Source organism: Sporothrix schenckii (assembly GCF_000961545.1).
Source record: "Sporothrix schenckii 1099-18 chromosome Unknown Cont45, whole genome shotgun sequence".
Taxonomy (NCBI): Eukaryota; Fungi; Ascomycota; class Sordariomycetes; order Ophiostomatales; family Ophiostomataceae; genus Sporothrix; species Sporothrix schenckii.
The window spans coordinates 205,212-221,953 of NW_015971146.1; the positions used below are offsets into that span (position 1 = coordinate 205,212).

General features: G+C 54.5%; 5 protein-coding genes across 5 annotated transcripts; 2 read left to right on the plus strand and 3 right to left on the minus strand.

Annotated features, from left to right (window-relative positions):
* Nucleotides 1-3,701: 3,701 nt before the first annotated feature.
* On the plus strand, nt 3,702-5,027 carry SPSK_00284 (uncharacterized protein; the record flags this gene model as incomplete). The annotated part of the gene is made up of 2 exons (XM_016727258.1): nt 3,702-4,474; nt 4,550-5,027. 2 exons carry the CDS (start codon nt 3,702-3,704, stop codon nt 5,025-5,027), a joined length of 1,251 nt encoding a protein of 416 aa, XP_016586623.1.
* A 500-nt stretch (nt 5,028-5,527) lies between these two features.
* Nucleotides 5,528-8,761, minus strand: SPSK_00219 (uncharacterized protein; the record flags this gene model as incomplete). Its single annotated transcript, XM_016727197.1, has 1 exon — nt 5,528-8,761. One exon carries the CDS (start codon nt 8,759-8,761, stop codon nt 5,528-5,530), a length of 3,234 nt encoding a protein of 1,077 aa, XP_016586624.1.
* A 1,912-nt stretch (nt 8,762-10,673) lies between these two features.
* Nucleotides 10,674-11,891, minus strand: SPSK_00291 (uncharacterized protein; the record flags this gene model as incomplete). Its single annotated transcript, XM_016727265.1, has 2 exons — nt 10,674-11,260; nt 11,342-11,891. 2 exons carry the CDS (start codon nt 11,889-11,891, stop codon nt 10,674-10,676), a joined length of 1,137 nt encoding a protein of 378 aa, XP_016586625.1.
* A 1,064-nt stretch (nt 11,892-12,955) lies between these two features.
* SPSK_00338 (uncharacterized protein) lies at nt 12,956-13,538 on the plus strand (the record flags this gene model as incomplete). The annotated part of the gene is made up of 2 exons (XM_016727312.1): nt 12,956-13,055; nt 13,123-13,538. The coding sequence occupies 2 exons, from the start codon at nt 12,956-12,958 to the stop codon at nt 13,536-13,538; spliced, it is 516 nt and encodes a 171-aa protein (XP_016586626.1).
* Nucleotides 13,539-14,491: 953 nt separating this feature from the next.
* On the minus strand, nt 14,492-15,787 carry SPSK_00286 (tyrosine phosphatase family protein; the record flags this gene model as incomplete). The annotated part of the gene is made up of 3 exons (XM_016727260.1): nt 14,492-15,032; nt 15,101-15,251; nt 15,328-15,787. The coding sequence occupies 3 exons, from the start codon at nt 15,785-15,787 to the stop codon at nt 14,492-14,494; spliced, it is 1,152 nt and encodes a 383-aa protein (XP_016586627.1).
* Nucleotides 15,788-16,742: the final 955 nt, after the last annotated feature.

Here is a 16,742-nt window from a genome sequence, read left to right on the forward strand (position 1 = left end):
CCGAGAAGTGTTCTCTGGTATTCATATCCCCAGCTTTGGTGAAACAACCGGTCGATCTGTGCGGTTGGGATTGACGGGCGGTGCTACCAAAACGCGTATTTCTCGCAGATTACGAAATACTCCCTCTGTCGAACGCCGTTCTCGATCAAACACGCCCGAGGAGACCTTCCAAACGAACTGACGCGTCACTTCATCCCAAGTCACGAAACAGGCCGTTTGGTGCAGATGCTCGCTGACAGCCACAATAGGCAAAGGGCGAAGACGGGCAAGGCGGATCAGGCGCCGGCCGCGGGAACTAGCACAGAACGGGGATCCATCCATACTGCCGCGTGTGCCAGGATTCAGGGACCAGCCACATTGAGCTGAGCTGTTGAGAGCTGGAATCGCAGAGCAGCGACTTGTCGCGTGTGAGAAGGATCGGGCCATATCATTCGTTTTGTGCCAAATACGTAACGTTGGCAAAGTACGAAATAGTCGAAAGAGGACTATGAATGAATGGAAAAGGCAACCGAGAGAATAACATGACATGCCTGAGCCGTTTTATTTTGCTGCTGGACTCTCTCGTAGCAACGGTTGTATAATCCATTTACTTTTCCAAAAAGGTTTCGTTTCTCCGATCCATTTTGTTTTTCTTGTTTTGTTTTCTTTTGTTTTTCTTAAAAAACTTAATTATAAATACCATATAATACATCTTTTTTTTCTTGCTAAATCTATTATGGTTTATTTTTTACGAGTAACTACACACTTAAGGCCTTCACCACATCAGCAAAACTCGCTGTATAACAGATCCTACGTAGTTCTAACCTTTCACTCAACGATCACGACACTTTAAAATCCCAATTCAAAGCTTCATCTTTTACGTACGGCCATAGATATTGGAAAATACGGGATCCCGTCCGCTCTCCCCTAGTCAAACCAATAATCGGCGGATTAGTAGTTGGGTCGGTGACGACCAGCGAATACCCGCTGCTGTACGTTTTTTGTGCTTTTCTTTTTGTTTTTATTTTTTTATTTAATTTTTCTTTTCCTTGCTCTTTTTATCCCATGGTATTTTTCGCGGGTGAAAGATGCTTTGCCTATGCGAGGCTGACCAACGGATGATAGTTTCAGGACGTAAAGTCGACAAAGAAACTGTTCGTTTCATGTTGCTCGGGAGTTGACGACATCGCCACATGGTGATGGCGTTTGGAGATGACAAACACACCCTCACATACTCACACTTCACACAGCCAAAATACGAACCGGCGAGGCGCCGTCTCCCCGGAGGTGCAACACTTAGATTAGCTGTCGCCCGTGCCCCTCCTGCCGCTGTGTCTTGAAGTCGCAGTGGGCTGTCAGGTTGAGATCGCCGCGGCTGTCCAAACAGAGGCACAGCAGCCTTCACACAGACACATTTTCTTTGCAGTGCCGCAGGAGTCTCGTTTATCCTAGACGTGTTCGTCGGGATGCAGATGCAAGGTCGCTGACCAGGCCTCCCGTTCCCTCATATATCCCGCCAACTTTCTCGGACGGATGTGTGATATCCGTCTGCAAGCACTTAAGGACAAGCCGACACGGGCACGGGGCGTGTGTCTGGGCCTAGAACGATGGACTTGGCTCAGAAGCTTGTAATCTGTTTGCTGTCGTGGGCGGCCTTGCGTCCTGAGATCGGATCTCACGCAGGGATCGAAAGAGCCTCGACAAAGTGCTGCAACAAAGAGCTTCGACAACGCTTCTTGCTTTGCTTCTTTTGTCTTGGCTATTGCGTCCCGAACATTGTTCCTTACCAGGCCGGTGCTAAGATGACGCGTGTCCATTCGATCCCATGTATCGTTCTTGATTGTCGACAGTGTCGTGTTGATTCTGCTCATCTGGATGCCGTGTCTTGTTGGGCCGAATGCACCTTGTCTCCGAAAATAGATGAAAGAAGGCGATGAAATAGAGAAGAGCAAAAAGGTACAGACATAATTAAGCAATAAGACCAGGTCTAGTCAGGTACACGTAGCCCGTAGCCAAAATGAGTCGGCTCACCAGTCACAGTCCTGGCATCATTCCTTTTTTCCGGCTGCCAGAACCTCAAACGGCTTCTCTCCTCCAAGTAGCCGTCTGCTGACAACTCGTAAACGAAAGTCGGCAAGCCGCTCGACTTACATGTGTCTCTTTCGTTTGCCTGTTTTTGGCTCTGACTGTAAATAGGACGTCGCCCGTCGCCCGCGCACGCACCCCCGGGTAAAGGTGAGTTTCCTGGTGGCTATAATATGCTCGAGAAGCGTAGCAAAACAAACGGGGTATACCAGCACATGCGTTTGTCGGCATGTCTGTCTCATTGTCCTTGTTTCAATACTGTCACGTTTCTTTTCGACCATTTATTCACTGTCATCACGCACATAATTTCGGAGTGCGTCTTTTCTTCGAAAGAGCAAAACCGAGAACCAAAACGCGAACCTAACAAAAAACACTCTCATATTCAAGGTTAGGATTTGCATTTGTTACAACATGCATGTCTGTTTACACCACGGCTGTATCTCTTGGGAGCGTCTCTGACTCTTATTTGCTTCTTGTAGCACCACACTGTCGGTGTTATGTGCCAGTTGCCGTGTAAGCACCGCGTGCATGTCCTTGTCCTTGTGTGGGACAATGGCCCGAAGCATGAATTTCGAAATGGAGGCTTAGGGCACAGATGGAAAGACGGCCTCTCGGGACGCGACCAGAAATCAATTGAGCAGGCAGAAGTGTTTTCTTTTCTTTGCCCCTCTCCCCTGTTAATCGCCGTCAATCTTCCGGTAGCTTGCAGATCTCCTTCTTCCCGTCCCATCTTTCCGCCCATTGACCAACTAATTGGGATGCCGTATTATTTGCCTCATTGTCCACCTCAACCGCCCGATGCCGCCCACCCAGCTGATTGTATTTTATCGTCGTCTACTGTGATTCCTGTTCCCGAAGGGCTTTGGCGTTTGCCACTTTACACATGTCTCGTGGCCGGATAAAAGGCCACCTTCAGGTACGAGCGGCGCAATCGCCGATGAATGAATACGACGAACGTATCCCGCGCCTGTTTCCGACACCCTCAGACCCCTGACCTCCCATTTTCCCATCGGGGAATTGAGGCATGGCAGGTGTAGAAACATGCGAGAGGGCTCAAAGCGTAGGTGGAAGAAGGCCCGGGTCCGGGCAGATAAAGACAGAAAAAGAGTGAGAAGGGAGAGGTGTACAAGACAACTGCATATATGCCGATGCAATAACGAGCAAACTCACCGTCCTTTCCTTATAGAGAGGCTCGGGAGGTTGTTGTCCAGTCCATGCCCAGAGATACAAAAAGGCCTTGATCCTGTGCCTCTCCACCATTCTCGCCGGTGTCCTTCTCTCTCCGGTCCTTCTTTCTCTTCTCTTCTTCTTCTCTTCTTTCCCCTTGAAGAGTCCTTTGCATCGATCCTGGTAGACCCAAGACTGCTTCTAGCTCTTCAGCTTCCACCACACACTCCTTTGCTTCTTCGACTCTCTATTTTGACGAGCTGCACTCTTCGTTCACTCCTTTAAAAGAAGCAAGGCCGCCAAAGACGTCCACTTCAATACCGTTGTTCACCTCGCCGAGCCGGGCTCAGCGAACATCCACACTCCCTTTCCAAGATTGTCTGCACAGATTTGTACAACAAGACAAAACAAAACAAAACAAACAAAAACAAACCGCCGTCCGGTCCTGTCTATCTCAACAACCTGCAAAAATGCTGTCCTCGTTGACCGTCGTCCTGGCCTCGGCCTCCATCGCCGCCGCCCACATGGAGATGACCTGGCCCCCGCCGCTCCGCTCCAAGTACAACCCCTACTCGAACCCCGGCTCCATCGACTACACCATGACCGCGCCCCTGCTCGCCGACGGCTCCAACTACCCGTGCAAACACTACCAGGTGGCCGACCTCGGCACGCCGCAGGGCCGTCCCACGGCCAGCTTTGCCGCCGGCCAGAGCGCCAACCTCACCATTGGCGGCGGCGCACCGCACGGTGGGGGGTCCTGCCAGGTCAGCGTGTCGTACGACCGCGGGCAGTCGTTTACCGTGGTGCAGTCCATCGAGGGCGGGTGCCCTGCGAGCGCGGGGACGACGACCCTGGACTTTGCCATCCCGTACGATGCGCCGCAGGGCGACGCGCTGCTGGCGTGGACGTGGTTCAACAACCTGGGCAACCGCGAGATGTACATGAACTGCGCTGCCGTGACGATTACCGGCGCAGCAGGCGCTGCCGCCAAGCCGAAGCGCGGCGCACACGCTCCCTTGAGCTCCCGGCCGAAGCTGTTTGTCGCCAATGTCGGCAACGGCTGCAGCACCGTCGACAGCCGTGACGTGCAGTTCCCGCAGCCCGGTCCGGACCTGGACGTGAGGTCGACCCAGGGTGTCATCCCCCCCAAGGGCGCCGGCTGCCAGAGCAGCGCCTCCGAGAGCGGCTTGTCCGGCAACCAGGGCTATGTTGTGCCTTCTGCCGCACAAGCTTCCAAGCCACAGTGAGTCGCACACTTCTCGCGCACCTTTTCTGCATATATATGTATGCCGTGTTTGGACCTCCGCTGACCCTGTAGAAACTCGGATGGTGTGTTCGTCACGGTGCCTCCATCGGCTGCTGCCACCCCAGCCCCTGCCTCCACGTCGCAGGCTGCCGTTGTGCCCGCCGCCAAGGCTTCTCCCCAGGCCATTGCTGGCGAGGTTGTGTCGCCGTCTGCTGCTGCTAGCAACGCTGGTTCGTCCGCAGCCGCCGCCGCCGCCGTCGCCGATGGCTCGTCTTCATCGTCGTCGTCATCGTCGACGTCAACAAATGGTGCCACCACTGCCGGTACACCCTGCTCAGAAGAGGGCCAGTGGGCGTGCATCCATGACGGCAGGTCGTTCCAGCGCTGCGCCTCGGGCCAGTGGAGTGTTGTCCAGGCTATGGCTCCCGGGACCGTGTGCCACAGCGGGACTCAGGGCAAGTTTGAGATTGAAGCCGCTAGCTCGCCGTCCATCGCGTCGCGTGCGCACCTGCGGAAGCTCCGCCGCCGCGGACAGCGAACCGCCGAGTAGTATGTTGCCCATCATGAATAAGGACTGATGCTTTTTGTCATCCTAAACTTTCACTTCTTCACACCCTTTTTATGACGTTTTTCTTTCTTTCTTTTCATCTTGGCGAACATTGAACAGGACGTTCCGACATACCTTTTGCGCCCTGCGCCTGTTTTCGGTTTTGAAAAATTTCCGTCTGATGGTTTTGGCGTTCTGTTTTTCATCTTTTTCTTCGTACCCCAACTTTCTTTCATGTATTTTATGGTTTAGATGACGCAAACGGTAACAGGAATAAAACACGCATGTCACGTTGGTCAAATCTTTGGACACGAAAAAGTGAATTCATAACAAGATGGGTGAATTGTATTTTGTAGTATGCAAAAAAGCTTGATGAATGATGAATGGCAGTGTCAGTGGGTTCTCGACGGCATCAATGCAAAAAAGAAAATGAAAAACATATGAAACAAATAAAAAAGGTATATGTAGAAAATAGAACGCTCGTCATTGGCTCTCGTAGCAAATCACATAATCGTGCAGTCGCGGTCGCTTCTCGCAGCTTGCTGCTGCTGGTACGCACTGTAGGTACCTGGAGCGAAATTCTGTCGTCCCGAGGTTGTAGCATAGCCCCCAAGCGGTCGAGGCGACGGTGTCGAGATGGACGCGCGACTGCTGCCGCCAAGATTGCTGCTGCTTCCAGCCGCGCTGTTTCTGCCGCCCGCTGCGGATTCTGAGCCGGGAGCGCCGGGCGGCGGATGGTACGGAGCCAGCTTCGCAGCTTGCTCGTATGATGGCGGTGCTTCGTCGTTCTCGTCGTTGTCGGCTGGGCGGTTGACCGCGGGGCGTGTGTTTACGCGTGACGTGGAGGTGGGAGGCACAAGTGGGCGGACGACTTGCTGATGGGACGGGGATCGTGACGGCGTGCGCCCACTGCTGTACTGGCCGATCCGCTGGCCATTTGACATGGTGGACCCGAGTGCCGATCCGGACGCGGAGGACGACGAAGTGCGACGGTGGTTGGGGTTGCTGTCAAGGAGGCTGCCGGGGGGGAAGCCAGCAGAGCTGCGCCGGGACGAAACCGGAACGGGTTGTGAGCTGTTGTACCGCCCGCCACCCGCTGCGTTGCTAGGACGGCGCGACTGGTTGGCCGGCCGAGCATTCTGTTCGATAAACTGCTCCGACAGTCGACTGTTGCGGTGTGCTTCATCAGCGCGCTGTTGCTCCTCCTCCTCCTCCTGGAGCTGAAGCGCCAGTGCAAGATCACGATCTTCCTGCTCGTGTCTCGACAGCTCATCGTTGGAGAGCAGCGGAGAATGGCTCTCGTGTTGCTCGCTTTGGTTCTGGCGACGGCCGCGCACCGTTGTCCAGCCGTTTTGGTTGTTGGATGCACTCCCACCATGTCGGCTACCGGATCCTGCTGTCCCAGACGAAGCATTTTGCTGCATACTGTTACCCACGAGACGGAAGTCGCCCGAGTAGAACTCGGCGTGCTCCCCATTCACGTCGACGAGCGTCTCCCAGATGACCTCGTCGTGGCTTGCATAGCCAGCATCGGTCACCAGCGACAGAAGCTGCATCGTCTGCGGGTGGCGGTAAAGCGTTGAAAAATGGTCGTTCCGGAAAAGAATGGCAAATGTGCCTGGGCGCATAGCCTTGGCAACAATGTCGAGACCGAATGGTGTTAGCTGAGTGGCGGAGCCGTGCAAGAAATTCTTGATCTCCAGAATGTCCTGGAAGACTTGCTGTTCGTCCTCTGTCAAGCCGTCGCCGCTTGGGCTACTGAGCTTTTCCTCCAGCTCCTCCTCGCGAAATAGCAGATTTTGGACGTCCTCATATGACGCTGCCTGGCGACTCAGCGCCTCATAGGCACCGTCTCCTTTTTTTGGGAGCCAGCCGTGGATGAGCGGAATGCTGAAAGTCGCGTACAGTTGCATTTCGCGGGTATCCTCAAACGTGCCAGGGATCATATCGTCGCGCTCTGTCGGGTGCAGGTGGGTGAGAGACGTACGGCGGAAAGCAGTGATGACTTGCTGTGTCGGGATAAAGCGTGGGTTCACATTCATGCCCGTATGGAGGCCCTTGAGGAACTTGTAGAGCTCATCAACGTCAGGAAGGTCGCTGTTGCGGCTGCTTCTCCGGGACGACATCAACTCATCAAACACGGCGTCAAGGAGAAACGACAGGCTGACCTGCTCCCGTGACCGTAATGTCTCGACAAGAGCCGTGGAGATGTCGGCCGGGGTGGTGAGAGTGAGGGCGTTGACCAGGGCGACCAATGGACAAGGGCCATTGGCGTTTTGTACGAGGATGGGCGATACCCGGGGGTTCTGGCTTGCACTGACGTCGTACCACGAAATATTTTTGACCTGGTACGTCTCGGCCTTTGCCGATTGCGAGGGACGCGGCGGCTGTCGTGGCGGTGTATCGCCATCGACATCCAGCATGCTCCTCGGAGGCAGAAGAGGAGCTGGTTCTTCGGCTTCTTGGGAGACTGCTTGCAGGCTGTCAGTTGGCGCTGCGGCCGGGACTGGCTCATCCGGTTTGCTTGTTGGTGGTGGTGAGTCGATTGAGATCAGAGGCGCAGAGGTGTCTACTGCACCCACTGGCACTGAGGGGACGACATTCTTCTCCTTGAGCTTGTTCTTGTTCTTGGGCTTGGGCTTGAGGGGGGGTTTGGCTGGCTTGGCTTGGCTGCTGTTTGGCTGTTCGACGTCCTCTTCATCATCCGTAAAGTTCTCCCAGGTGCTCTGCCGGGAGAGCTGGCCAGGCACCGGCTCGTTGTCGACCAGGTTCCAGCCTTCCCCCGCTGGCTCGGTGACGAGGTTGGTTGGCAACGGCTGGGGTTGGCCGCTCCGAGCACCGAGGTCGTCCCACGCATTTCTGTCTTCGAAGACAGGGTTGCTGTCGCTAGCGGTCTCTTTGCCATTCAGAGGCGTAAATGGTGGCCGGGGCGGAGGCAAGCTTGCTGCACCGGCTCCTGGTGCTGCGACTGGTGAGGCCACTTCGTCCCAGCCAGCAATGTCGGCGTCTTCGTCGGGAGGGAAGCTGATCAGATTCGAGTCCCGGTTCGAAGCTGCTGGATTTGGCGAGGGTCGCCTGAATGGCGACTCAGTTGCATTCTGTGATGCCCACGCATTCTCGCCTCCCCCTACGGCCTCGTTTTCAGGGATCACGGGTATTGGGGCCTGGGAGCCGCGCCTGCTGTCGATTGGCGTGGGTTGCCACGGGTTTCCGGTTTGGTCGTCCATGCTTAACTGAGAGAAGCTTGTTGTCGGCGGGAGAGGTTGGGATGCTGGCGGCGGCGGCGGCGGCGCAGGCGCGGAAGGCAATGGAGGGACGGCTACAGCAGGACTCTGAACTGGGCTTTCCGCGGACATCACCGCCTTCCGCTTAAAGGGGTTCGTTTCAGAGAAGCCGGACGCCGTGCTGCTGCCGGTGGCGCTCTGCAAGAGAATCGTTGGGACCGCAGTCGGGATCGGCGGCGGCTGTTGCTGCGGTGTTGGTTGCTGCGAGCTGTCGTTCTGACTCGTGATGCCCTGCGGCATTGCTGGCGGTGCCGGCTGAGCCCAGGCCGACTGTTCGTCCGTTTGAAAGTTGGAGTATGGACTAGGCGGAGCTGGGCTGTATGCGTTGGGATGCGGATTCCGACCAGGCCGCAGAACGTCCGGCACGCTGTCGCTGTTCACACCGCCAGGCGAGCCGGAGCCGGTGCCATCATATGTTTGTGGTAATGGCTTTCGGACTACCATGTTGGGCATTTGTTGGGGCGTGGATGGCGGGAAGGAAGAGGGGATTGCAGAGTGGGTGGTGGTGTTTTGCCGGACGAAAAACGTTCCCGGTCGCATGCGTCGTTGTTTCCAAAATAGCTCTCTGAAGTGTTCCACGGCAGATACGTAGTCGCTCTGCGACTGAAACCGAGCCGTATATGGCTGTGCTGGTTGCCAGGGAGTGGCTTTCGAGAGTGCGAAACAGCGTCAAATGGAAGACGTCCTGATTGCGTCACCGCCGCCAAAGCAGCCAATGCTGGCGGCTGTGAGTGGGGATGGTGTGCAGGGTACAGGTGATCGGTATGACGGCACGATTGGATGTCAGACCCGCACGGCTGCGTCGCAAAGCAACAGATGGAGGCCGGGGTGGAAGCTTGAAAGTATTCGAATGCCGAGAAGTTGAGATGATGGAAGAGAGGAAGAGAGAAAGAGGAACGACTCCTAGAGGCCGAGGAATGTTTGGAATGGACAATGGAGGGCTCGAGGCAGGAGCGCGAAACAGGTGTTAGTTACCGCTGGCGGCGCGGGTTTGGCAGCTGCGACTAGCGGCGGAAGCTCGAGGGTTGTGGGGAAGAAGGAAAGGTACGTTGGGTAAACTGCACCGTTCAAGCCACATAGAGTGACAATTCCGGGCGAGTAGGCGTTTTCCCAAACTGCTCCCAGTACGTCTCGTGCACTGTATTTAATGCCTCGCAATTGGGGGCGATTTTTGGGTTAGGAGCGGGAAGGCGCGAGGCTGGGCAGTTGCTTGTCGAATTTGCCTCTCGGCGCCCTCCTTGCCAGGGGAAAGAGCGACCCCTCTGCAGGGAGAAGTGGCAGGAGCTGGCTGTGGCGGATAAACCCAGAGATGGGATGCCCGGATGCCCAGTTGGTCAGAACAGATAAATCGTCAATTGGGAGAGACGCAAGCTGAACGACGCACGAAATGAGGCGCTGCTTCAGATTTATGATTGTGCGAGTGTCTCAACTTGCGGGACTGCACAATTGCTGCTGCCTTTGTGGCCAAAGTTTCGTTGGCTGACGTTTCTTCCGTTTTAGGCAGCAGCAAAACAGAAAAAGGATACTGGCGCGATAGTGACTTATACACACCACCGCACAATTGGCTGTGCAAATAGCGCATGCTAGTGCGGGTTCAAGACTCGCAGAGAACGTGGACAGCGAAGTAGGAAAATAAGGAAAACACGGCGACGTAAGACGGGGCCTACCCGGAAACGGAGTACGATCAGAGCCGTGAGGTTTATTTTGAGTTAAATTGTATCTGGATCGTTTGGGTTTAGGTTGGGCCTATTTTTGGGAACTCTGTTGCTGGCATGCATGCCTCCTGTCAGTCTCTTGACAGGTGCTGAGACGTGGAGACGACATTTCTTTTGGCTGCATGTTCCGACCAGATGGCTACCTATCCACACGCCGCGTGTTTGGAGTACAGAGTACCAGTTGCTCGAAAGACGCCGAGGAAAATGCGGTGGTCTATTAATATCTCGTAGCGTAAGAATATCTGTCAACCATGGCAGTCGGTAAACGACGTACGAAAGGACAAGGCCAAGTGGTTAAGGATCATAATGGACACAAAGTTAGCAATGACAAGAGGAGCATACATGAACGCTGTCCGAGAAGGCAATGGAAGAAAAGCAGTAGACGTGGGAGACAGAAGCAGAGGCCAAGGGCCTTGGGAGGTGGAGGGGGAATTGCAGATGCCATGGGGAGACAGCTCGTGAATGTGGTAAGAAATTACAACAGGTTGTTTTAAAAGTCGTTTGAAACAAAAACAGAGGAAGAGGAAAAGGAAAATCAAAACAAAACGCCAAATGCCTGCAAACCGACGACGGAAAATGCCCTTGCTCAATGGCTCTCGCTTTCGCTCTCGCTGTCACTCTAGCCATTCAGACCATTGTTTCTGCTACCGCTACCGCACCACATAATTCATCTTCTCCAGCCGCCGGCACGACTTCATCTCGTAGGAATTGGCAATCTGCATCTTGTCGGCGTCCTGAAACAGCCAGCCCTGTGCCTCGTCGACCAGCCGCTGCCGCTGCCGCATCTCGTTCTCGCACTGTTGCCGCAGGGTGCGTACCAGCGTCACATCGGCGTAGTTGTCGAGCTGCGCCAACTTCTGCGCGTTGTCTTTGTAGGGCGCGAACGCCTTGTCCTTGGGGTCGACAAAGTATTTGACGTTGCTCTTGGTGCGACGGCCCAGCGTCCACGGCGGCTCGGGCGCGTCGAAGACCATTTGTGGCATGGCCGGCTGCGAGCCAGTGCCGTCGCCCGTGAAAATCGACGACAGCAGCGGCAGGATGAAGAGAATCAGGATCGGCAGCATGCCCATGAGGGTCGAGAAGAGGTTTGTCTCCTGTTCTTGCGTCTGGCCGGCCTGGCCGGCCTGGCCGTTGGCCTGCCGCGGCCGCGTCCGTGGCCGTGCGCCGCCAAACTGGTGCACGCGGAAGCCGGGGCCGCCGCCCATGTTGAAGACAAATTGGGGGCCGGTGTCGAAGCCTGTGTTGTGTTTGGTTAGCATGCTGTGCCTAATCATACGACTGGCCCGCTGGGCCATGTGTTTTTTCTCGCCTGGCTTACCTCCAAATGGGCCGCCGAACCCGCCACCGCCGCCAAAGAACCGCCGGAACATCTCCTCGGGGCTGATTTCCTCGTCCCAGCCGCCACCCATGCCGCCCATGCCGCCGCCCATACCACCAGCCTGCGCAAAAGGATTCTGCATGCCCGCACCACCGCCGCCACCACCACCGCCGCCGCCCATGCCGCCAAACCGTGAGTCTGGGTCCGTGCCGAACCGGTCGTACTTGGCCCGCTTGTCCTTGTCGCCAAGCACGCTGAACGCGCGCGAGACCATCTTGAAGGCCTCATCGGCGTTTGGGTGGCCGTTTTTGTCCGGGTGGGTGAGCAGACTCTGCTTGCGGTAGGCCTTCTTCACCTCGCCGTCGGTGACAGTCTTTTGAATGTCGAGGATCTCGTAAAAGGCCGTGGCCTGGCAGCGGCGGATGCGCAAGACGGCGGCTGCCTGCTCAGGTGTGTGTTTGCGCTCCTGGTTGCCCTGGTTGTGTTCGCGGTGGCGCGCCTTTTCGCCGCCGTTAGAGGCGTCCGCCCCGGACGCTGATGCACTGGGCATGGCAGCGGAGGATTGAGGGGGGCAAGAATGGAAGAGGGTAAACCGTTTGTGGGCCGAGGATCGTTGTGACACGAGATGGGAGATAACGAAAAGCGGGAAGGGCTGGCGAATACCAAGTAGCGATCGGCGCGTTACAGCGGACCGGTCTTTGTTCCTGCGGCCTTTGCCTCCCTCTCCGCGTCGACGATGATGGCACCCGGTCGTATGTCGCTCGTTTATCTGGCGTCGTTTGGTGATCATAAATAGGAATAGGGGTTTCGCTGTCGTCGGTTTGTTGTCGTGTCGTCGTGGTGCGGCATGAATGGACCTGATAGGTGAAAAGACAACCAGAGTAGGGAAAAAGGCGACAATCGATCCCGCTGCGTCTCTGTCTGGGCTCCTGGACTTCCTGGACTCCTGGGCTTCTGTGCTTCGCGGAAAAGGGCTGTCGGTTGAGAGGCGTTTGGTGTTTTTGGTTGGGTGCGCTAGAAGAGGACACGGCTCGCCATATCTTAGTTTTTTCCCAATTTAGTTGCGAATATTTTTAATTATGCCAGCTAGTCCCGTATGAACGGAACAGTGGAGCGATAAGTCGTGCTGCGCTGACCCTGAAATGAGGTGACCAGTGGCCTGGACGGAAACGATAGGCCTGTGCTTGACTTAAAATACAGCCCTGTTTGACAGGCCCTGGCCTGAAATACTCCGCACTGTCTTGGTAAACCCTTCGAAAATCATATCGAGTGCTTCGCAGTCGCAGTCTCTAGTCCATAATATGATATTAATCAAATTAAGAGACAAGACCTGCGCAGACAAAACATGCGCTTGTCGTCCGAATGTCTTACAGTGGGCTTTGCGCTGTGGCCTGGGTCGGCCGAGTAGCCAATAGAGACGAGCCGTGCAACCAACTCTGAGAGGGGCCGATTACTCAGCCGAGAGCGTGGATTTTCATGTGCCTCTGGAAACCGACGTCACTCGTCCCGTCCATTCCAAGATACAAAGATTTCCGCCGCACGAGACCGTGATTGCACCTTTCTCATCACAATTGGTTCTCAACTCAAAGCTACAAATTGTATAGAAGGGGCAGAATGGCTCCCAAAGAATCCGGGTCGGTTATCCAAGAAGCCGAGAAAGCGGTGGAAGCCGTCAAGTCGAGCTCACTCACCGAGAAGCTCGATGCCTGGGGATGTAAGTACCTTTTCGTGTCCGCCTTTCTTCCGTTCCCTTTTGGGCTCTGAACTGACATTTGGGACAGCGTCGTCGATCCCGTCGATGGGCCTGGCGACTCTGATCATTGCTCTGCATGCACGGCCCCTTCAGCCGTTCCCGCTCATGTTTGCCCCCGCCTTGATGTTCTCCAGCTATGTCAACGTGGCCGGCTACGCCATTGACGCCGCGGGTATGGCGGCTGCCTGGAGCGGAATGTACGTTCTGCTGTCGCTGCGGGGGCGGCGGTCGTCTGGCTCGGGCTTCCTGAGCCGGGCCTGGACGCCTGCGTCTCTGCGAACGTCGACGCGGCGGACCAACACGCCCGCGCGCCGTGCCGTGAGCGCGGTGGCCATGGGCCTTGGTGCCGTCAACTGTGTGGCTGGGGGAGTGAAATACGGCATCACAGGTGACCGGGTGAAGGAGGCTCAGGCGCGTGTCGAGCGGAATCGGTGGGGAAACTGACACAGTCGGAAAGAAATCGAGCCGCGGCGACATGCGATGTTCGGCTGCAAGTGGCTAGACGACGGCGGGAACTATACCTTCGCGGCACAGGAGATGGACATCTTTGGGAATTCAGGACAGGATATGGGACATCATAGGAACTGGACGGCACATTTAAAAACTACAGGATACATGTCATTGAAGGAAAGAAGAAAGGCATGCCACATATACGGGCAATGCGTGTATATCAAGTGTAAAGATGTAGGAATACAATTTTTTTTTTTAAAAAAAAAAAAAAAAACCCACTTTGAAAACGCTCGGCGCACACCTATGTGACGCATTGAAATTTGAAAAAAAAAATAAATAAAAAAAAAAAAAATTGAGCGCATGCCATGCTCCAGTGATGTATATCGTACACTTTATATTCACGTCCCAGGACAAAATGGAAATCACAAAAGAAAATGTCACATGGACTGTTTGGGTATAAAATACAAGAATACAAAAAGGAAAAAGAAAGTGTTAACTCTAGAGAATAAGAAACAAAAACAAAATAGTGGCACGCATTGCGCGTTAATCTAACCACACCAACGCCGTAGGATGCTTAGATAACTAAAACCGCCTTTTCTTCTTGTCGTATTGCTCCAAGTTTCACGGAAGGAAGACTGCTCAGCTCTTGATACGTCTTCTCAGGTTCCTCGTTGATACAAACCGTCTCTGATGCTGAACTGTGATCAGATCCGAACGGGTGAAGACAGAAAGAAAGCAAATGAAACATAAAAAAACAGAAAGGAAAGCTGAAACAAAGCAAAGGGATAGAGAAGAGCATAATGAAGGACAACCCCTCTAAATATTGGGCTGAGGCAGGAAACTCCGTGCTTCTTTCTTTCGTTCCCGAATAGGTATACAGAAAGCCGCGGGGATTGTTCGATTCTGTGACCTGAATCCTCGATCCGTGTCGGCTTGCATTTGAGCGCTCATGCCCGTGCTGGCGGTGACATTTTGGATCCCGACAGCATCCAGATGAGCAGCACCGTCATTGAAAAGAAACTGGCGCGAAAAAAGTTGGGCACACGAAATCCAACCGTGGTCGGAGGGGGCCGGCCGACCAAGGATCCGCCAATTCGGCTGTTGACAATGAGCTCGTCGATGTCGAGGTCGTCTCTGGCGAGCAATTTCTCGATACTGGACAAGGCGAACGATTGGATGTAGTTCACGTCACACTCGCGCACCTTGCTGCCTGCGTAGGCGCGGTATTCGTCTGTCACGGCGGTGCGGTCCCAGCCAGCAATCTTGCGCAAAACGGCAATCACGCAGCCTGTCCGGTGTCTGCCTTGATTGCAGTGGATTAGGAGCGGATAGTTTCGACGGTCAAGGACACTGTTCAGGATGGCTTCCATCGTCGCCAGTGGGATATCCTCCTTCTTCGTGCCCTTCATTGCAAACATGTGGTGGGTGATGTGATTCCGGTCGATAAAGTCCCGGTACTCATCTGTGTAGTTCTTATCCACCAAAGTGCTGCATGCATGATTAGTTACGGCCCGCTTGACAAGGAGCATGTCTTGGAGATGGCTGGGTACACATACACAATGGTTTTCAGGTTCAGTGTTTCGAGAAAGTCGTAATTCTCTGGTTTTGGGTAGCTACCCCGGAACAGGCCCGGCATCACAAAGCCAAAATTGGCTGGCGCTCCCGGCGATACCTCTGGGATGTCAAGGTCAAGATTCTGGAACGCATCTGATTTATCGTGTTAGTGGGCACAGGTCGACAGAAGGAACGTTGACCATCAGTCGTTTCATTTCTTTTTGCTTACCTTCGTCAAGTTCGACCGGGGTCGCGTCGCCACCTACACTGGAAGGTGTTGACAGTGAGGAGTAGGAGGAGGAGACGGTGCTGGCACGACTGCTGGCGACGCTACTGAACGCGCCCGTGCTCGAGTCCATGTAAGTGCGTACTGACAGTCCGTGCTGTCCTGCGCTCGAGATCAAGTCTAGATACTGGCTGGATTGACTCGACTGACTCGACTGACTCGACTGACTCGACGGACTCGTCTGACTCGTTTGACTCGTTTGACTGGATGGATATGGCTGGCTGATCTGGCTTTCCAAACTCTTGGCGGATTCTGTGGATGATTGCCGGAGCTCTCGTACGTCGGCTTCGAGTTCGTCTTCAACAAATGATCGCGTGCTCCGTCGCGTGAGCATGGTCATGTCGTGATGCTCCATTGGGTCGAAGACAGAGGACTGTTGCAGGTCGTCGGCGTTGGTCGCCATGTGTTGAAATGAGAGATGGCGCAGAGAGGATCAGACAGAACAAGTGAGGTGGAAAGGCGAAACGTTCACAGCCGGAGATCTGGGGGTGAGCAGACAATATGGAAGGCGGAAGACGGTCGGAGTTGGTCGGACGATGACGAGTTGGACGGCAAGCCTTTCAGAAGACGAACAGAAACCAACGCAATGTAGCGAAGATCGAGATGGAGATGTTCAGTTTGGGGACAACGCTTTGAACCAGAGTCGAGTTTTCTGAGAACAAAGCGAGAGCAGCTTGAAAAGTCGAGCATCTGCTCGCCCCTAGGAAAGAGGACACTGCGAAGAGATTTGGAGCAGCATCGTGTTGAATTTGTCCAGAATCGAAGGGATAAAGGAGGTATAAATGGAAAGTATGAACGAAAAGGTGACCGATCTCAGCTTTTCGACAGCGAGAAGGATTCGAACGAGACGATGTGTGGTGGTTTGTGATGAGTGAGAGAGATGGGCAGCCGTTGACCGTTGAGGTGGGAAAATTTGGGTTTAAAGATCGCTGTTTGTCGCTGTATGTTTTTTTCTACAGGCGGTCCTTAGCGGTCGGTGAAGAAAGCGGAAATGGCTTTTGTGTTAATGCATGGTCGCAAGACAGCTTGCCTAGAACGTGGGATGTGGGCGTGGGAGGAGACAGGGCAGGGGCGAGAAAGCGGGGGCTCTGGCCAGGGTCCAGAGAAAGGGTGCGAAGAGAGAGGAAATGGCTTAGCTGATCCTGTGAGAAGTGGCAGGATGGGAGGATGGGAGACGTTGATCAGAGAGGAGATGTGTGAGAAGGAAGAAAGGATTGGAAAAAGATGAAAGACAAAGGAAGAACGAGGGACGGAGGGTTTTCCTTGGTTCCTACTATTTTCTGCGCCTTCCAAGGTTAAGAGTTTAGATGGCTGCTAGTTGCGCCTTCCTTAGATCTGTTCTTGCTAATAGTGCATTT